Here is a 22062-nt window from a genome sequence, read left to right on the forward strand (position 1 = left end):
CCAAATTTCTAGCTACTCTGAATCTTATAAATACTCCTAAGTGTAGGCCATGAAGTCATTGCTGGATAATAAATGTGGTATAATGCTTTACCATGAACAAGTGCCATACAAGCATTGATGGTTCTTTTTTAGCACTGAAGAGTTCTGGGATGATCTGAACTTTTGCATTCCTTGGCCTGATTCAGTAATAAAATTGTGATGTGTAATTGCTACCCAATGAGAGCCAGGCTGTCCCACTACTGATGGTGTGGCTTTGCGTCCTAGGGCTTGAATGCCGTGTTCGACATCTTGGTGATAGGCAAATTCAACATTGTGGAAGTCATCCAGAAGATAGTACGTAGGGACAAGTCATTGGAGGTGAGTACATACTTTCGCCTCGAGCCCAGACATGGAAAATGTCAAGCGCTAGCTGATTTTAAAATGCCATCTTCTAAGTATTTCTTGTGATTCTGAATTCTAGACTAGCCAGCCCTTAATGCAGTGTCAAAGTAATTGAAGCAGAATTGCTGCACATTGGAACCTGGCTTGGTCACACTTCTGTTTGAAAATCTGTGACAACAGGTGCTTTGTGGTATTCTTTCAGAATATCGGCCTGCTCAGGAGTGGGGGCCTCCTCTTCCGAATGACCCTCCTAACCTCTGGAGGGGCTGGGGTGCTGTACGTGCGCTGGAGAATCATGGGTACTGGCCCGCCGGCATTTACTGAGGTCGACAACCCGGCCTCCTTTGCTGACAGCATGTTGGTTAGGGTGAGTACCCAGTCTGCTCCCCTTTTTGCACTATTTTCTTTCCCCATCAGATTTCCAGATCCTTCATCCATCCTCACCTCTACCCCACCACACTCACAAAATCCCTAACAGATAGACACCTCTACCCCACCACACTCATAAAATCCCTAACAGATGGACACCTCTACCCCACCACACTCACAAAATCCCTAACAGATAGACACCTCCAGGTCTGCTTGCTGTCGCTGAGGATATTCTAAGATGAAACCAACTTTTTATCAGAGAAGATGTGTGGAAGCTCCTTGTACAAGCATCTCTCGGTATCCATGGGGATTAGTTCCAGGACCCTCCATGGAAACCAGAATTCATGGATGCTGTAGTCCCTCATATAAAATGGTAGAATGTTTGTGTATAACCTGTGCATATCCTCCTGTATTTTTAAAATCCTCCCTAGACTATGTTTAATACCTCATACAATGCCTACACATCACTTCATTCACATGGATTCAGCAAAGTACTCAATGGGTAGAAAATTCAAGTTTTGCTTGTTGAAATTTTCTAAAATATTTTTTTCCTAAATATTTTCAATCCATGGTGAATCTGTGGATACAAAGGTCCATTCTAATATCAGGTTCCTTGCCAGTCTTATAAAATTGCCCCCAGACCCTGTCACTTATATTATAAGTGACATTAACTTGTCTAGGTTAAGACAAAATGTAACAATATTGTGTGCTCTCTGAAAAGTCTTAATGTTGTCAAGACTCTTTTTTAGCCTAAAGGCAAGAGTATCAAGCCACAGATTCTTAGCTATGTGCTTCATAGAGACAGAAAACAAGAGGACAACCCCAGAACCTTATTCTTAGGTTGGTGGGCACATTGATGACTCCTAGGGCTCAGGTTTCCTGGGTCACAGACGACTTTAGGCGTGACAAAATAAATGGATCATGACTTGACCGGAAATATAGCAAATGTATTGCTTGGTCTGGTGGCTTGGCAGTCTGTTTATGTTTAAAATCCGTATGTGTTTTAAAAATTACAGACTTCAGCACCATGTACAAAATACACACTGGCAACATTTTATTTTTATGCATCTGCTGTCCTTGAACAGATGCCTGTGAGTGCCTCAAAAGTGAAGTTAGGAGATATGTATATATATATATATATATATGTATACATGTTCTTTCAAGTTCAGTGTCAAATAAGTGTTTGTTTTCCTTTTGACTGACAGGCCATAAACTATAATTACTACTATTCATTGAATGCTTGGCTGCTGCTGTGTCCCTGGTGGCTCTGTTTTGATTGGTCAATGGGCTGCATCCCCCTCATTAAGTCCGTTGGTGACTGGAGGGTAATTGCTCTAGCAGCACTTTGGCTCTGCCTAATTGGCCTAATATGCCAAGCCCTGTGCTCCGAAGACAGCAGCAAGAGAAGGTAAGAGCAGCCCTGAATTTTAACTTCCACCCTGGGTCGCGGCTGAAGCATTTTGCTAAATCCAGCACTGATCATCTTAACAATTTTGTGGACATGATGTCTAAGGACATTTGTTTCAAATGCATATTAATGGCAAGGATGAGTCCCATCCGCCTAGAGCACAGGGCTGGCTTCAACTAGTGGGAGGGAAGTCAAGGGGGGGTACAGATGACTGCTCTGTCTCCCCCGCCCCTTCCCCCGTGAAATAGCACTTGGAGATCCTTTTCGCTGTAGGTGGTAAAGAGTAATTTATGGTCAGAACAGAGAGTGTAATTGATGTGTGTTGTGCCCATTATTTCACAGTTCTCCTTCAAAAAAAAGAAAAAAACCCAAGTGAATGCTGTGGTGATTCCTTCTGTTGTTGTCCGGTACAAATAAGCTGCTGCCCCAAAGAGACCATTCTTTCTTGGCAGAAAAAAAAATTTTTTTTAAAGGTTATTGAGAAAAACAAATGTGTTTCATGGAAATGAAAACTGTTTAAGATGATTTCTATTAAGCATGGTGTTTATAGAATTAGTAATTTCTCAAGATAAATCAAGTTTCACATTCATCTGTGTTTTAAAGTGGTTGATGATTCTAAAGAGCAATGAAATTTGGTCTCAGTCATTTCACATGTACATATGAAACACGATTTTTTAAAAACATACCATAGGCACTGGCTCCAAGAAGGAGCCACCAAATTTGACCTTGCTTCTTCATTCCTCCTCCTGTATCGTATGGGATGTTAGGAAGGATCCATCTGTCTTAGAAGTGTTCCAGTGCTCAGCTCTCTGTTTGGTGGTGTGTACCAATCACACATGATATTAGTTTGTTTCAGATTTATGACATTCATCCTACTTCACTATTATTATTACTGTGAAGTATAGCAGGGAGTTTGTTTTCCATGAAACTACATTGAACTATTTAATACCTAAATGGCTGGAGGCATAGTTAGGAACAGGTGAATTAATCAGAGCTCATAAACGTGATCATTCTAACTTTATTAATATGACTTGTGTGACTTCTAAGTTTTGCTCTCGTGCCTATGTTAAGTGCCTCGGTAATCCCGTACTGCCAGCTAAATCCTCTCCTGGTGACATTTTTCTGCTGGCAATGGTACCATTTTAAGTTGATGACATGAAAAAAAAAAAAAAAGAAAGGTCTTTATCATTAATGTTGATAGGATGTTTTTCTTGACAAATCCAAAAAGAACCATCTATTTAAATACTTTTAATCTTCCAGAATCCTCACACTGGGCCTGGGATTTCTTGTGATCCCCTTTCTTCCTGCAAGCAACCTGTTCTTCCGAGTGGGCTTCGTGGTGGCCGAGCGGGTCCTCTACCTCCCCAGCGCTGGCTACTGCATGCTGCTGACCTTTGGATTTGGAGCCCTGAGCAGACATACCAAAAAAAAGGTACCAGCCCAGAGTGGCACCATGTATGACCGAAACAGCTGCAGCTGCTCACTGGTGACGTTGCTTCTCTCTGTTCTTAAGAAGCTCATTGCTGCCTTCGTGCTGGGGATTTTGTTCATCAACATCCTGAGATGCATGATTCGCAGTGGGGAGTGGCGGAGTGAAGACCAGCTTTTTAGAAGTGCCCTGTCCGTGTGCCCCCTCAATGCTAAGGTACCTTGGCTGCCACCTTTCTTTTAAAAAGATTTTACTAGGAAATATTTTGAATCCTCCAGCTAAGTCAGAAGGACACTTATTGTTGGACAGTATTTTGCATAACACCATGATAACCAAATACATGGGTTTTTTTCTTTACTGTATTTCTTAATGATTTTGATAAGATTCATAAAAATCCCACTTAGCTAAAATACTTCAAAAGACGTCATTAAAACCAGACAATATCAATGAAGCAGATTACTTAAAGGGAGTCCTGTGCATCTTCCAGTTGTTGTGATCACTCTCTGAAGGGCCGGAAAGGGGACATCACATCTCCGGGTGGGAGTTGGGCAAGGCCCACTTCAGAACCCAGACTCTGGCTTTAGTAAGAGCTGGCTCCTCCAAGCTGCAATTCAGAGGTGGTAATACCTACAATTGGGCAGTCATTTGGTGTAGGACGTTTAAATTAATGCTGTGTATTTCACAAAATACATATTTATGTCACCTTCAGGTTCTCAGCATCGGATGGCTTTTGTCAGGTTAAGTAAACAAAAACGTATAGACTACAACGTTGGCGGTGTTTGTGTTGAAGCAGGCAAGAATACATTTTACTTAAGTTTTTTATGAATCTGAGCTTTACACACAGCTGGCTGTGCCTCTTTGGGCAGGAAGGCTGTTTTTGAACTTTCAGTGCCCTTCTCTCTAAGAAGGGGATGATCCCGCATGCTGGCTTTGTTCTGAGGCCCAAGCGAACGAAGGTACCTCAGTCGGTGGCCAGCACAGAGTAAGTGCCAAGAAGTGTCAGCTTGCATGGGTTCTTTTGAGTTTGGGCTTCCCATTAAATGGCAGGAAGGTTCTAGGGCATTAGGTTAGAAGACTTTCTGTTAGTATAGATTATTATCATTAAGTAATGATACCTTTTCTCTTAGGTCCTCCAAATTGGAGGTGCCTGGATGCTCCCATGCCGTCCTACTGGATGGGGGGAGCTCTCTGGAATTCTCTCTCTTTTTCACATTCTATATGTATGGGAAAGCAATGATTTCAGGCAAATTTATGTGCATAAAATGCAGAGTTGCTTCTTATTGTGACCTGCAGTGAAAGATAGCAGATAAAAGGTGCTGACTCCTCATCTGTCCTGTTCTTGGATTTAAAACATCTTGTTCGTGTTTTACAGTTGGAGACTTAGATAAAAGAGTGAATTACTTGGAGTTTTTATCTTTAATTTTATTTGCTGACTGATCAACTTATTTCATGCTACTAAAAATAAATTGCCTGTGATTTAGTTTAATAAATGTGAATAGGTTTGCTTTATTTTTACTTTTCTATGTGAATAGCAGTAATTACCCCTTTTTATTTGTGTAGTTCTGTACCAAACGAGCTCAGGTCCCTTTATAGAGGCTATATAATTAATCTCCATTATCGTCCTGCTAAGGTTCTTTATTTTTCCAAGTGGGAGAAACTGAGGCATAGAAAGGGTAAACTGACATTTGGGTTATTTATTTGGGTGGCTAGATATCAGGTAACTAGTAAATGAGGGGGTGGGACATGTGACGACTGGGCCTGAGAGTCAGCCCATGACATGGATGGTTTCATATGTAACAGGCTAGAAAACAGGGCAGGTACACAGTTAGAGGGGTGTGCAAGTGTGAGCGCTTGTGTTTCTCTTTATAACTTAAGGTATGCACAAAAGGTCTCATCTTCAAAACAGACCCACTGGGAGTAACTGTTTTCTAAGAACTTTTCAATTATACCTTTCAATGTGAGCAAGATAGAGGTTTTTTGTTTTGTTTTTAAACTTTCTACTATAAATCACAGCGTGGTACTGTTGTCTTCCTTTCTTGGACAAAAGCTGAGTAAGTTCCAGGGAAGAGATCTCACTGCTTCCCTTCAGGCCATGGTACAGAATGAGTCCTCCACACTGCTCTTTGCCTGGTGTTCACTGAATATTAAGTCTGCAGCTGGCGCTGGATCTAGTTTACACCCAGATTTACCAACTAAAACTCATCTTTTTTAAAAGATAGCAATGTCAACACAGGTGCTGGTGTCCGGCCTGCATTTAAATACCCACCGTGCCTTGTATATGGTAGGCACTTAAAATTAGTTATTGCATTGGGCTAAATGGAAATTGAATTCACTGAGCCTGCTGTGGATGAGATTGCAAATGTCTAATTTATTTGCAGTCACTTGGTTTTTAAGGCTTAAACATATGTTGCACTTGGTATCAACTCTGCAATACAATTCCACATTCTTTTAACAGTGAGCAGGATCATAGCCCCACATGATGGATCTCCTGAAGGAATGATCCAGGAACCCTTATAGTGTTTTTAGTTTAAAACATTTTAAATTTAATATCCAGTGTTGGCAGAATTTTTCAAATAAACTGATTTAGTACTGGTATTAAAAGCACCTTTCATTCATGATGCTTTTACTTTGCGTTTACATCATTCAGTTGTGATGGTGGTTTTTATCTGGCTTCTGTGCTAGTCACTGCCTCAGACTCTGAAGCACAAAGTTGAATGAACAGGTTTGGGTTTTTTTTGTTGTTGTTGTTTTGTTTTAAAGTCTTTCATATACCATGGAAACAAAAATCACCCCCATTCTCTAAGCAGTTTCAAGACCCTGGTTGTCAGGTTTGTGCTTTGTTTTGTTTTGTAATCTAGGCAGCTATTTTCTAGTCACAGAATCTCCTCCATATAATCCACAGGGTAAAGCCGCTCACCAGACCTTGATTTAGGGACCTCCTTCTAGGGCTGAATCTGCTTCAAGTCATTCCACTTAAATAACTGCAGTCTGGTTCTCCAGAGGGCCCCTTCCTCTCCCTTGGTCTTCCGGTCTGGCATTCGGAGCATCTAACAGAACACTGTCCATACTGCAGAGGGCAGTTGAACTCTTTGTCTGAGCTTTTTATGGAGAAAATAGAATTTCCTGGAACAAAGGAAAGCAGCAGGAGCATGGGGGTGGAAGAGGCGGGAGTCATGTTGAATTCGGAGTAGAAGCTGAATTGGTATTCTGGGGGCCCGAGGACATCCCTTACAGGTTGCATTTTCTGGCCTTGGGTTCTTTTGTGCGTGGGACGGAAGGTGAAGGCACACTTCCAGGCTGGGGTCTGGGGAGATGCAAAATCAAGCTATTTACGTCACACGTCTCCCAATGCATGCTCTGGCAATAGCATTAACTGAACCACCTCCAGACTATTATTTAAGGATGAAAATACCTGTGAATGGACAATACTTTGGTCCAGGAAGCTAAATTATTCTATGTGGTGCACAGGCGTGCACATTTATATTACCTGCGATTTCTCTGCTTGTGATCCTTTTATCAGATTAGGTAAACACAAGTGTAGCTACTGTAAAGCCTGTTGCATGTGTGCCTACAGAGTGTTGCACTCTTCTTCCCCTTCCACGGATACACTTGAAAAAGTGCCATAGCTGTAGGGTAAGACTGGCCATGCAGGGTGTGATTCTGCCTTCAGAGGTGGTTCAAAGCTGTGTTCCGATGTGGTGCAGCTGGAGTAGGCTTAAACTGTTGCTATATTTCAAGGTTCATAGCTTTGCTCCAACGGCCATAACAGCCTGGGTGGCTTAGTCACAGAACTTTATTTTCTCACAGTTCTGGAGACTGGAAGTCCAAGATCAAGGTCTGCGCAGGGTGGGTTTCCCCTAAGGCCTCTCTCCGTGGGGGGAGATGGCTGCCTTCTCCCTGTGTCTCCCCCATGGTCTTTCCTTTGTGCACACCTGGTGTCTGTGTGTCCAAGTTACCTCTTCTTGTAAGGACACCAGTCAGGATTGAGGCCACCCACATACCCTCATCTTACTTTAATTACCTTTTTAAAGACCCTGTTTCCACAGTCACTAGTGCCTATTCTGAGGCACATTATACTCCAAGAAGAAAAGCAGATGGTGTGAATGAAGGGATGGCGAAGTTGCCTGGAGCAGTCAGCCCATGGTCACCTGATAATCAGGTGTCACATAGACAAAAAGAAACACAGGCTTAGGAACCCAGTGCAAATCCAGCATCACAGTCAGATGGGATGTTCAGCAATGCCAAAGCAGTGTGTCAGCTTGGAGAGAGAAGAGACCACTCAGGCATGCACCAAATGCCACACCTGCATCTGGGTGGTTCTTAGCGTGTGCCAGGTGCTTGATAGAAGTGTCATTACCAGTCACCCTGAACATTCATAACTGAATGGATATCTGTAGTCTGTCTTTCTGAAATTGCTACTAGAATTTATGTTATGTGGTTCCAAAAGGAGCCTTCCATCACCAACACATACCTCTGATCATAGAGACCAAGGGAATGGTGGCTGCAAGGGACACGGGGAGGAGAGAAGGGGAGCTGTGGTTTATCGGAGGCAGAGGTTTAGAGTTGCAGGATGGAAAGAGATCTGGAGGCGGATGGTGGCAGTGGGTATACAAGAGTCAGAACATACTTAGTGCCCCTGAACCACACCCTTAAAAATGGCTGAGATTGTATGTTATGTGTATTCTATCTCAATTAAAAAAATTAAACCATCTTAGAATAAAATGGTCGTTATTAAATAATTCTAAAATTTAGCCATTTAAAGTGAACAACTCAGGGGCATTCAGGGTCTCCAGGGCACTATAGCCTCAAGTTCTGTCTAGTTCTAAAACACTTTCATCCCCTCAACCCTATTGGTTTCTTCCCCTTTAGTGTGTGAGATGTGGAGTGGGGAGGTCTTCTTGGAGCTTCTCCTTCACTGCCTGGCTCTCTGGGTGGTCACACCCAGCTGGGTCTTCTCTTACCACCTGTGCCTCCTCCCTGGCCACCATGTTGGCATCTCTGGCTTGTCTCTCTCCTGAGCTTGGGTGGCCACTGGGCCTCTTCACTCAGACTTCACAGTCAGCCCAGTCTGCACCCCAAATAAGACAGCTCACCCGACCTTCCTTGTTGAGCACCATCACATGCACTGCACTGAAAACCTGGTGTTCATTTTGGCACACTTTTTACATTCCTACCAACCCATCACCAATTCTGTGCCTTTTGCTTCTTCAGTGTTCCTCAAATTCCTCACCACTCTGTACCGTCTAGTTCAGTCTGCTGTCCTCTATCCCCAGGACCATGGCCCCAGCCTCTGCCTGGACCCTTGCTGTCTGCTGCTTTCCCCCTTGGGTAGCTCCTGCAGTGTGTCCTATTTCATAGGACCACAAGTCTTAGTATACTGTCCCTGGCAGGTCCAATCCTGACGTCTGCGACCGTGACCTTATTTGGGAAGGGGGATGTGGCAGATGTAATTAAGATGTAAGTCAAGATGAGGTTTCTCTGGTTTGAATGTCCCCACTCGTTCACGTGTTAGAACCTCTATCTCCACCTTCATGTGTTGAAGGTGTTTGGAGATGGGCCTTCGTGAGGTAGTTAGAGATAGATGAAGTCAGGACAGTGGGACCCCAGGATGGCATTAGTGGTTTTGTAAGGAGAGAGAACTGAGCTCTGGCGCCTGCTCTTCTTGCCATGTGATACCCCCCGCCATGTCAAGATGCAGCAAGAAGCCCCTCACCAGGTATAGCCCTGGGCCCGAGACTCCCCAGGCTCCAGAACTGTGAGCCAGCTAAACTTATGTTCATTGGGAATTACCCTGTCTGTGGTATTCTGTTACACCAACAGAAGAGGGACTAAGAGAGGCCACACTGGGGTAAGGTAGTCCCTGAATCCAATGTGCTTGGTGTCCTTATGACCAAAGAAGGCCCAGTGAGGACAGTGGCAGAGAGGCAGCTGCAAACCAAGGTCACCAGCAAACACCAGAAGAGAGGCGGGTAGCTGCTCGTGCCTCAGAACCTGTGGAAGGAGCCAGCCCCGCCAGCACCTTAATCTCCGCCTCGAGATTGGTGAGAGAGAAAGTGCTGCATCGTGTGCCCCAGTTGCTGATGCTTTGATACAAAAGCCTGAGGGTGCTCACAGGTTTGCACACCCTGCTCTGGCCCTCTTGCTCTCAGGGCAATGACCCAGCCAAACCTGCCCTTGCCTGAGCTGCCCTGTACAGGGCTACTCTGCCGGGGCTGGCCAGCCTGTGCCCCTGCCCTCTGCATGCCCACGAGCCTGAGCCCCTGCTCAAGCTCTGGCTCCCTCCCAGCCCTGGAACCTGCCCGTGCTGGCTCCCTCCCAGCCCTGGAGCCCTTTGCAGAGACGTGTTTACTCGCGTGGTAGTTTGATTGTTAGTCAGGTGCACTGTGAGGCAGGGACTTTCTCAGCCTTTGCTCCCTGTGCTGTCCCCAGCTGCTGGCACAGAGCCTTTCCCAGTCACCATCTACCATTGCCTGAAGGATGCAGGAGGGTGGGTTTCATTAGGCCTTGTCTTGGTTCAGATTGCTGCGGCAGAATACTGTGGGATTCTGAGCCTGAGTGGCTCAGATCCCAGACATTTACCTCTGACAGTTCGGGAGGCCGAGCAGTCCGGGATGAAGCCACCAGCAGATGCAGTGTCCAGTGGACAGTGGGTTCAGAGACAGCTCTCTTCTCACCGTGTCCTCACCTAGCAGAAGAAGGGCACGAGGGTGCCCCTCATGACCTAATCACTGTGCAGGTTCCTACGTCTTCACACTGTCCTGTCAGGAGTTAGGATCTCAACATAGGGATGTACAGGGCACATAAAATGTTTCTCCCATAACAGACACAAAGCCAAATGCTCGAAGTGCCACCAGAGAAAGACATCGTACAGGAAGGGGCTGCATCTGGGTAAAATGCGCAGACAGAGTCACAGTTTCTTGCCGTCGCGTCCAAATGTGACTGACAGTTATCTCAATGGTAATGGGGTGTGGGGGGTAGAAGGGGGCTTTAAGAATTAGGAATAAAAACAGCCTCACTTCATGATTTTGTTTTCTCTGAGAAATAGCTATTTTCCTTCCGTCACACTTTAGTGATCAGTGTGCGTATTACCTCCCTTCTAGTCTTAGTGTAGGGAGTTAACCCTGCCCCCTGTAAGGTTGTAGCAAATATCCTGAAGGGTGTTCTCTTCAGTCCCTCTCCCTCTGTGTTCAGTTAGAAGATGTGGTTAGAGTCCTGGCTCTGATGGCCACATCGTTCTCTGTATTTGCAGGTTCACTACAACATTGGCAAAAACCTGGCTGACAAAGGCAACCAAACGGCGGCCATCAGATACTACCGGGAAGCAGTGAGGTATGTGACCGAGTCTTCCAGAAATACCACGGGTGTGCGGGTTTTGATCTCACTTGCTGGGGTCCTAAACCCATCCCCTCAACGACCCCAACCTTGAAAGGTCTTCACTGATTCCTGAGAGTGTAGTGGAAAGTACCCAACAAGTAATAGCTTGGTTTCTCTCTCAACTTTCAGGTTAAATCCCAAGTATGTTCACGCCATGAATAATCTTGGAAATATCTTAAAAGAAAGGAATGAGCTACAGGAAGCCGAAGAGCTGCTGTCTTTGGCTGTTCAAATACAGTAAGCATTGCCTTTATAATTATGCCAGGGACAAAGAAACAAGCTCCTTTGCTCTGACATCTGAGCCTTTCTGTTTTCTTATTGAAAATGCTCTTCAGGCCAGACTTTGCTGCTGCGTGGATGAATTTGGGCATAGTGCAAAACAGCCTGAAACGGTTCGAGGCAGCAGAGCAGAGTTACCGGACAGCGATTAAATACAGAAGGAAATACCCAGACTGCTACTACAACCTCGGGCGTCTGGTAAGACCAGGCCGTCCCAGGCCTACAGGAGGAAAGACTGGGTTCCCCTTAATTAAAATCAAGTGACAGTCATAAGGCCTATCCAGCACTTGACATTTTATAAGGTGCTTCCACATTCATTTATCTCCTTTGACGGAAGCTGTTTGATTTCCTTATGTTCAGTGTTGAAGCTCTAATGAGCAAAAAGTCCAACTTAAGCCAACCAAGTCTATAAGATCAGCAAGGCAATAGGTGAAACTAAGAATAGATTAAAACTTCTTAGATCCTTTCCAAAGGGATAACTTCCTGATAAACACCTCTCTCTCTCTCTCTCTCTCTCTCTCTCTCTCTCTCTCTCTAAAACACAAACTGAATAGAAATGGATTTAAAAACAAAGGTGGAGTGTGGTTTCTGAGTTTCCTTCTCCTCCTTCCTCAAGGGAACAGATCTCTTCATCTGTAGGGGGTATTTTCCCCAAGAGACAGCTTGGGAAGTCAGGGCACTTGCTCAAAAGGGCTTCAGCATTACTTGATGGAAATAGAAAATAATGTGTTCCGCAAGTGGTTGTTGACAGACTGCATACGAAGATCTGATTGCTCTTGATTTTCTTGACAAAATGGGGCACAGAAATAGAAAAATTATTTAAATGGGAATTATTATATTCTCTGCTCAATCAACTCTTTAATTTGGTTTCAAGAAACTAAATATATTTTTCTAATGTATTTAGATATATTAGGAAAAATTGTTATGGAAGAAACTTTTGATTCATTTGAGCCAAGCTGGAATATATGCACAGTGATATGGCTTTTAAAAGAAGTTTATTTCTAATTTTCCACATTTTACCCAGTTTAACCTCACAGGTAGAATAGCATGCCAGTGTCCTAATGAAGTGCCTATTAATCCTCATTTTAAACGACTGAAGCTTCTTTGTTTTCTGGAATCCCTGTGTTATAAAAACAATAGTTCCCTACTGCTTGTATATCCACTCCATTTCAGATTTGGGAATCAACCTCTATAGAGAATTGATATTCAAAAAATAACAGTAACCCCCATCCCAGGTGATTCCAGTGTCATGTCACTGGCCTTGCATCTGGGAAGCGGCTGTATTCAAGCTTTGACCTGAAGATCATGTCAAAGCAAAAGGGCTGTTTGGAAAGAGCAACTCAGAAAATGTTAGCTGCTTTAAATTTATTGGAAAACCAGTCTTCCATTTTTACCATGATGCGAATGATTCTGGTCTTAACATGTTTGTTTCTGGCCCAGGTGGCCATGATTCTGTGAGATATGTGGATATAGTTTTTATGAATGGAGGAAACAAGATGGCTTGCTATTCTGCGTAATTTACTTTAAGTGAGTTAATAATGTTTATGTTATAAATTTTTAAGTGAAATGGCTTACTTGTTTTTGTTCAAAAAGTGTTTTAGTTAGGAGATGCCGTAGGAGGATACCATCTCCGTGCTTACTCTAGTTAGGAAAAGAGAAGTTTTTTTTTTCCCCTGAGCACAGTCAGAAGGATGGCAATAATGTGACTAACCCAACAGAACAGCCAGGGGTAGGATAGGGAAGATGGACAGCACAGTATTCCCACTGTCCTCATCAGCTTTCTGTGGAGCCACTGGGCATACATTTTGTTTTGTTTTGTTTTTCAACATTTCAAAATTCTGTGCTTTATGATCTAGTTACACATTTTGATGCTAAAACAGCTGAAACTGGAAGACTAGAAGAGAACCAAAAGTGTTATAGTGATTAACTGTTGTGGGCGGGGGTGATCAGTAAGATGTTATAATGATGTGAATAGAAACCAGAAACTCAATAGCATACAAGGCAGGATCAAATCCTCACGAAGTTAACCAAGTGAGAACAGGGTGGGTGCAGGAGGGAGCACATGGGGTGCCTGAATATACATGTTACCTCTCCTTCCTGTGTCTGCTAGACTAGTGCTTGAGCACCACATTAGACTCGTTGTCCCTCTGAGTTCTCTTGTTCCTTTTCCCCTCCACTGAGAGTAGCTCTTCTTTCAAGTCCCTGCTTATAAGGTGAGGGCATCAGCCTGTACCCTCTAGTGTGCCCTGTGTGTCTGCCGCATCCTCCGGCTTTACAGTTCTGCACCACAGCCTTGCTCTTTACCGGTAGCTGCCTGTCCCTGTAGTTCCTTAGGCTTTGGAAATAGAGAATATATGCTAAATGAGCCTGCTGTAAGTTATATCCAAAGAAAGGATCACAGATATGAAATGCCTGCTTTAACAGTACACCTTAGTCCTGGGATCCATTACTTATTCACCTGGAAGATCACCGGAGCACTGAATAGATTGAGACCTTGATATTGTTTACTAATTAGGCTGCCTTGAAACGCTTTCCCCCCAGTCCTCTGCCCCCACCCCCTGTTCCTGCTCATTTAAGGCTTTTGCTCTCCATTGTGGTTTAATTACGCAGCTTTTGCCCACTTGACAGCTTAAAAGCATTAAGAGCTTAATCTTTAACAGCTCAACCAATCCATTTATATATTGGCGAATGAGAGGCACTTAATAACTTCAAGGTGTCTTCTTTAGAAGTCACATTTTTATAACATAAGAGAGAAATTTGTTTTGATTTTTTGGACCCTGATAAGGGAATATAATGCAGTTCTCTTGTGGAATAGAAAATTAGGAAGAGCTGGGTTATTTGGGACATACTGCTGGTCCTAGAGAGTTAGGATCTAGTGGCCAGAGATATTACTGGAGACAGTTCACTAGGCAGAAGCCGATTGTATCACTCAGGATGCATTCAGAAAAAACAGTGTGCAAAGTATTGTAAATAGAAAAGAATTTAAAATGTGTAGCCATAGAATGGGTTGTATGGTGCCATACATGGTAGTGCATGCTAATTATCCCAGCAGCTCGGGAGGCTAAGTTAGGAGTATTGCAAGTACAAAGCCAGCCTCAGCAACTTAGCAAGAACCTGTCTCTAAAGAAAATATATAAGTGCATTGAATGGAAGTTATATTGGTTGTCTCAGATGTGTTAAAATGTTGCCATGGGTTTTGTCCAAGTGAATCAGATACATATCACATGCTGGATAGAATTGCCTTAAAATCACTAGGATAGCCGATAAAGACAGAGAATATAATGTTAATATAATTAAGTATCCCAAATTAGTTTAATTTTTTTAACTTTATATAATCCATTTTAAAGAGTAAAATATTATAACCTGCTTGTCTGAGTCTCAAGGGAAATTAATTGTGACATCTTTAGTAAATGGATATTCATATGTGTTTCCAGAGTTCATTAAACCCATCTTTTTCTGGTATAAATACCATCTATTTGCTGTGTGGGTCATAAGTCTAATCAAACATTTCTGTTGTCTAATGGAAAGATACATTCAGCCAGGTGTGGTGGTGCACACCTGTAATCCTAGTGGCTGGGGAAGCTAAGGCAAAAGATTGCAAATTTGAAGCCAGCCTATGCAACTTAATGAAACCCTCCCTCAAAGTAAAAAATAAAAAGGGCTGGGGGTGTAGCTAAGTGGTTAAGCATCCCTGGGTTCAGTCCCCAGTACCAAAAAAAAAAAAAATTATACACTTGACAGTAAGGAAGGAAATCGCCTTGAACTTTGATAATTGTTATCATTTGTTCCTTTTGCAGAGTTAAAAGGATCAAGCACATTGAGATGAAATGTGCCTCTGAACTGAGTTCAAGAGGGCCAGAGGGTTACCAGCTGAAGAATACATCTCTTTCTCTCTCTGTGGCTTCTATTACCTATGCAAATTGAGAGCCAGCCATTTTTTATTGTTACCAATGTTGAACAAAGTTTCCTTTCAAGAGAAGGCAACAGATAATTCTGTCCTTCTTAAACCAAGCAAACAAGCTCTGAATTGCCAAGGAAAAGGTTTTACATGACCGTAGGAGTTCACAAAGTGTGTCTGGCATAGTCATCCTTTTATGTTAGGTTCAAGTGTGAATAAGAAGGAGCTCTAAGGCCATTCTTCATGAGGCAGTTTGGACACAGAGCTTTTCATCACATAAAATATTTGTTTATGATTCTAAACAAAACTTTATCAAAGATGGACTGTATGGGGTCTTTCTAGATAAAGAATAATAAGCAGTATTGAAATGTCAGTAGCCAGAAATATGATTTGATACCTGACATAACAAATATTAGATTATGTAGTTAAGATGCCTAAGCTCTGGACCTAGACCAGATCTTCATTTCTAGATGTCTGACTTTGGTTATTAATTTCTCATACCTTAGTTGCTTCATCTGCAAAATAGGGATGCTAATAATATCTATTTCATTGAAAAGTAAATGGGTTAATATGAAAAAGTCAGAAGTCCCATATATAAAGATTAGGTTGGTTTTTGTTTGTTTGTTAGTTTTTATGAAGTTTTATTTTGTTATTGATATCTTAGAGAAAAGGCAGAAATTTTAGAATAATGATTTTTTTTTCTTTTTTTGTCTTTGCATCGTTTTCAGTATGCGGATCTAAATCGCCACGTAGACGCATTGAACGCGTGGAGAAATGCCACCATGCTGAAGCCAGAACACAGCCTGGCTTGGAACAACATGATCATCCTCCTTGACAATACAGGTGCAGAAGGGAGAATTCAATGGATCAGAGGCAATTGTCCCATCCCACAGTACTGCTGAATAATTGAGAAGCAGAGATTAGTGTGCCCTCCTCCACCCCAAGTTAAAAAATAATATGGATGTGAATATTTTACGTTACAAAAATGTCTATTCTTCTAGAAAATGGAGCTTTCTTTGATATATGGAAATACGAATGTTGGGGAATGGTGTTGAGTCATTGTGGAAGGTGTGTGATCCCATCTCATTTATTCTGAAGCCTGTCATCCAGCTACATCAGCACCCAGGTGTTGGAGGCACCCAGATATGAGCAAGAAGAGGCTTCTGGGCTCCTGGGATGGAAGGGCAGGTCCATGTTTACTAGCTCACTGACTGCATACAGAAAACACCCTCCAGTCTATACCAAGAGCCTTGGATTATTTATCTATCTATTTATTTATTTATGGTACTGAGAACTGAACCCAGGGGTGCTTTAGCACTGAGCTACATTCCCAGATCTTTTTATTTTGAGGCACGATCTTGATGAGTTGCTGAAGCCAGACTCAAACTTTTGATCCTCCTGCCTCAGCCTCCCGAAATTACAGGCATGTGTCACTGCCCCCAAATCTTGGATCTTATTTGAGATATGTTCGTGACTTGATCTGGTTTTTATCCCGTAGCAGTCTGGGTTCAGCCAATTTGGAGTTACTTCACTACCCTTGCTTTAGAAAGCCAACCATTCTTTAAGAAACCACGGTGCTACTTGGCAGGATTTAAAGCTGGCAGGCCCTCGAAACGGTGCAGGGAAGAGACTGGTTTCTAAGGAAAATGCCAAGCACGCACACTTCCACTTGCAAAGTGTTCCCCAATTAAGGTGTCACTGTGATACGCTTATTTTGCAGATGTGTTTCCTCCGGTTTGGGTATAACTGGTGTCTGGGGGAAGATTAAAACTAGGTTTTATATGGTTTACAGAAATTAATCAAAAGCCGTTTGCAGGATGTGTCAGAACTCTGCTCTGAGTCGCAGAGGCTCTGCCATTCATGAGGCTGCCTGTGTTTTACACATGCTACGTAGATTTCCCCAAGTAGTTTATTCATAATTGTGTATGATGTGTGTAAGCCCTGTTAATTATAGAGAGAGACAAAACACAAGTACAATATTAACATGCTTTTTACTTTTCCATTTTTTCCTCCCAGGTAATTTAGCGCAGGCTGAAGCAGTTGGAAGAGAGGCACTGGAATTAATACCTAATGATCATTCTCTTATGTTCTCCTTGGCAAACGTGCTGGGGAAATCCCAGAAATACAAGGTGTGTAAACCACAGGCTGTGATTTCTTGTAATGAATGCCAGCAGCTGACAGAAGCCATCAGTGTTACTTCTGCCCAGTTAAATTCGGAATCAGGCCAGAGCCATGGCAGCCGTACACCAGGGTGAACTGGTCAGTTTGTTTCCTGGAAAAGTTGCCCAGAAGATGGATGTGCAGGGTCAGACCCCATGTCCTTTCTCATCAGAACTCAGCCATTGTTCACACCTGGGGAGGGGAAGAGAAGAGAGACCAGGGCAGGGGCAGTGACCAGGAAGAGTTGCTGACGCTTGAACTGCCCGGCTGGGGTGAGGACCATTCAGCACAGTGACTGCTCCTTCCAGGACACGTCCCAGCCCCCACCCTCTCACAAAAGGGTTGGACGCTGTCCCTTGCAGTGGAGCCAAAGCTGAGTTTTATTTCTGGGAGCTGTTTTCTCCACAAAAGAATGACCAGCCCATGAGGAAACATGACTGCGTCTGCAGTTTTCCCTCCTCTGAGTTACAGGTTGTCAGCAAGGCCAGACTTTGCTCACCAACAGAAACCATAAGATGGTAAATCTGTTCCACTTGTGTCCCAGGATGTGTGAGGAATAGGCTGAGCCTGGCTCCCCGTATATTAAGATTCTTAATACCAGTGATCTCAAACCCTAGTTTTATATATCAGAATCACTCAGGAAGCTCGTTAAAACAGAGTCCTTCTCATGAGGATGGGGTCTGGGGTCAGGTCAGGGAATGTCTTTTTTTTTCCATTTCTGGGGACGGAATTCAGGGTCTCACCCATGCTAGACAAGCGCTTTACCACTGAGCTGCACCCCCAGCCTGGAATGGGTTTCCAACATGCATCTTCAGAGCCTGACACACATGGTCCTTTTGAGGGACAAATATTTCAGAATCAGGGCCTATATGTTATTTTGATCACTCTGAGGCTACAGATAAAACCTAAAGCCTAATGGTAGTGATTAATTAATATTTGATCAGTGTTATGTACTTCTCCCTTTCTGTTCATTAAATGCCATTACTGGTATAATTCTCCATAAGAGTTAAGATTCTTCATGCGTTTATTTTTTAGTGTCAGGGAAATTCGTAGCTTCATGAGCCTCATTTAATATAGTTTTATATTAGGATTTGGAATTTTAAACAACTTTTTATTTTTTTTTTCTTGTAATGCAAAAAAAATGATACCTGTTGCTGTTGGTCTGCTGTGTGCCTGGTGCTGCTTGTCTGGGGGTGTTCCTTGCTCTGGATGCTGTGGAGAAGGATGTGGTGGTGATGGGCTGCTTGGGCACAGTCTGACTGGGTCTCTCTCTGCACAGCCTGCTTTTCACCTGAGCACATTGCTTACTAGCTCCGTCTCTAGGGAGGCTACCTGAGTGCAGAGCTGAGTCTCCAGTCCTGATTTCCTGTCTCTTGCTGATCTGTGTGCTGATGGGTGATTTTAATAGCCCAGTTCGTAGTCATGAAGTGACCTAATGCATCTCTTGTTGGACTCTGAAACTTTGTGCAGGCTTCCACAGCCTGTTCTGGGGCTTTGACATGCAGAGCAAGCATTCTCATGCTGAGTGGTCTAGGGATCCTCTCCCAGCATCCCTTTTTATCTATTAGGAGTCACTGCACTGCCCTGGCCTCAGTTTATTCATGTGTAAAATGGAAATACTGATCTGCAGAACCTCCTGATGGGGGGATATGAAAAATGTACAAGAACAAAATTGCTCTATCAAAATGTAATCTGCTCTTAAAATACGTGTGTGTGTGTATCATACTGTAAGTATAAGGTAAGGAAAATAACATAATTTTACCCAGTCCCAGCTACATACTTTGCCTGACCATAGCTCTGAGCCTGAGGGTCACCTGGTCTTAGCTTTGGGAGAGACTGGCAGATGCTAGAGGGTGACCCGCAAGCCTCTACCGTGTGCAGCCCCAAGTGGATCCACAGGAAGGAAGGAGAACTGAACAGGGAATGTTGCTGTGTGGTTGATGGTCTCAGCTCCCATTGACCATCTGCCTTCCCTCATTCAAGTGGATCACAGTGGCCCTGAGCCACACCTTCCAAGGGCACAGAGAAGGCTGAGGTCTCTGAGACAGTGATGCTTCTTCTTCCCCACCAGCTGTGGGGGCTGAAGGAGCTGCCCAGTGAAAGCCCACCCTTGTTCCACCGCAAGATGCAATTTCCAAGGCCTTTCTCAGTGTATCCAATGCTCTTCAGAAAATTTCATAGCATTTTTGGGGCTTTGAATACCTGCAGAATCTGTGTTCATGAGAGGCCGGTCCCTCACCTCCCCCCTCCTCAAGGCCCAGCTGCAGATGGAGAGCTGCTGAAGGGTGCTCTGGAGCCCCACCTTGTCCTGAGAGGGAGTGTCTGGCCCACACTCCCCTTCCCTAGACCCATCTTCCTCAGATGCCCCTTTTGCCCATGTGCCATGGTGTTCCCATCTCCAGGCTCAGGAAACGTGGACTCACATTTCCTCCCGTCGAGACCTGATCCAGTGCTTTCTGTCGGTTCTTCCTCAGACCCATTCTTTCCTTCCCAGCTTCCTGCTCCCTCTGCAGAGTTCAGATCCTGCCTTGCCAGGAATAGCAGAGCCTAAGGAGGGGTGGGCTGCAAGCCCCTCCCCACCACCAGCACTGCTGTCCTCCAGTCCCACCCTAAGTGACTGTCATCCCTTTAGGCATTTGAGCAGTTCCATAAATGAATGAAGAAATAAATCTAGGACCCCCTAGAAAACTCCTAAACTGCATTTTATCCCTAAAACCATTCTCTCCAGTGAATCCTGCTTTATTTGCAGGCAGGGGAGCATAACTAAATAGATTTCAGTTGCCTGGACTTATTTTCTAAAGTTTTAGACTTCAAATGGAAATATTTCAAAATCAGAGACAGCATAGTTATGTAGAAACCACTACTAACTCCACAATCCATTTGATTGGTGCAGTGAGGTCTTGTTTTTGGTGTTCTTGTTGCAGCTTACTTGATATAGCAGGAAAATTGTAGGCTTTTTTTTTTTTTAAAAAGAAGTGGAAATTGAACCAGGGGTGTTCTACCTCTGAGCTACATCTCCACCCCTATTTGTTTATTTATAGAAAGGGTCTTGCTAAGTTGCTGAGGCTGGCCCTGAACTTGTGGTCCTCCTACCTCAGCTTCCCAGGTTGCTGGAATTACAAGTATGCACCACCATTCCGGGCTCAAAAACCTCTTTGAAGGCATTTCAGCTACTGAAACTTGGATTATAGACACTGAAGTAGAGTTGACCTCCTGTATTTTAGCCTGATGTCTTCATTCAGCCACTTCTGAATGATATTTCTAAAATGCAAAGTTTTCTCCACTCGCTCTGTCTAAAAAGCACTGGTTTCAGAGATGTCTGCCTACATAACCAGTGTGTTTCTTAGGACAACCATGGGCTGTCACAAGGCAAAGGAGCTGCTGCTCTTGCAGGTTAGAAAATGCAGAATCTGAATGAGGAGAGCCCACCCAGAAAAATACACCTAGGATACAAGAAGCAAAAATAATCATCCCCACACCAGAAGCTTTGATTGTTGAAGTTCAGTGTTTAGAGCCATTTGCAGCATGCTTGGCCCTCTTAGAAGAGGAATGAAGTGGGAGTGAATGGTGGTCCCCAACATGTGCCAGGGAGAATAGATAGGGCATCTTTATCTCTGCACTTGATGGTAGAAAGCTGCAGTCCAGTCTGCAGTGTTCAGCATGATCAGGTAAGAAAATACTTTGCCTGCTTTACAGTGACCGCATTGGATGTGAGGATGATTTGGAGGAAATGCAAGACTATGCAAGAATCGATTCATGCACATCAGGGTATTCGGTCACGGTCATACACGGTACTGTGACAGCTTCAATGACAGAGGGCTGCTTCTTTCTCATTCTCTCTGCTCATTCTTTCCAGCTGAATGAGCTGCTTCTGGGTTGCCACGGGTGTTGTAGGTTCTTCAGGAAGTGAGACAGGTGCCGACTCATGGTGAGGGTCCTGGCAGGGAGTTCCTTGGTGCAGGCTGAAAGTGGCTGTCATGGGTGCTGCAGCCACTGCTTGGCTTCACTCGGCCTTCTCTCATCTACGGCACCCTGATCCAAGCAGCTCGCTTCCAGTTGCAGAATTCCAGCACTTCTGGGAGGCAGGTTGCGGAGCTCATGGGCACATTCATGCCCTCTCAGTGCTGCCCTTGGCGCCTTGGCTTCCTTGCGAGGTCTTCAGAGCCTCTTCTCACAGAGCGTGTTTCTGGAAGGACACAGTGATACAAAGGAAGGGTAACAGTTTGAAAACCACAGGCAGTAAAAACAGAATCACTTTTGCTTCATATTACAATACCCTCTTTTGTGTGTGTTTCTTTTTTTTTTTTTTTTTTTAGGAATCTGAAGCTTTATTCCTCAAGGCAATTAAAGCAAATCCGAATGTTGCAAGTTACCATGGTAATTTGGGTAAGGAAACTTTTCAAATTGGATTGTATTGAAACTCTATATAATTAAAATGAAATGGGCATATTTCTATAAAGTCATTGTTAGGAGAATGGTTTTTTCCAAAGCTAGTCTGTATTGTCCTTCATAATCTGGTTTTAAAATTTGGTTTTATTATGACATTTCAAAGACAGCCTTATTTGCAAATTGTAATTGCATAACCAAGACAACCCCCAAAATTGCCCACCGAGTTCATTGCCTTCTTATGAGAACTCGGATCTTCCTTCTGTTTAAAGGAACCTACAATGTTAACCCGAGAGGTACTTCAGAAGCTTCTTAGGGAACACACCTCCTGTTCCCTTCTTCCAGAGTGGATCTTCCCCCTTCCAGCCCTGTTTCCTC

At 43.7% G+C, this 22062-nt stretch overlaps 1 protein-coding gene across 3 annotated transcripts in view; it reads left to right on the forward strand.

Moving 5' to 3' along the window:
• Nucleotides 1-22062, forward strand: part of Tmtc4 (transmembrane O-mannosyltransferase targeting cadherins 4) — a 56076-nt gene that overhangs the window by 32001 nt on the left and 2013 nt on the right. For 2 of the 3 annotated variants that reach the window (XM_046454881.2, XM_046454880.2), the window contains exons 7-17: nt 265-357; nt 584-748; nt 1956-2158; nt 3419-3590; nt 3672-3803; nt 10837-10916; nt 11091-11198; nt 11297-11438; nt 15867-15981; nt 17155-17267; nt 21615-21684. In XM_046454881.2, coding sequence (XP_046310837.1) covers nt 265-357; nt 584-748; nt 1956-2158; nt 3419-3590; nt 3672-3803; nt 10837-10916; nt 11091-11198; nt 11297-11438; nt 15867-15981; nt 17155-17267; nt 21615-21684 — 1393 coding nt within the window. The remainder of the gene's footprint in view (nt 1-264; nt 358-583; nt 749-1955; nt 2159-3418; nt 3591-3671; nt 3804-10836; nt 10917-11090; nt 11199-11296; nt 11439-15866; nt 15982-17154; nt 17268-21614; nt 21685-22062) is intronic. The other variant, XM_058582744.1, reaches the window with a different exon arrangement.

The sequence above is a fragment of the Marmota monax genome, unplaced genomic scaffold (genome assembly GCF_021218885.2).
Source record: "Marmota monax isolate L192 unplaced genomic scaffold, Marmota_monax_Labrador192_F-V1.1 WCK01_AAM20220418_F8-fsc00026, whole genome shotgun sequence".
NCBI lineage: Eukaryota > Metazoa > Chordata > Mammalia > Rodentia > Sciuridae > Marmota > Marmota monax.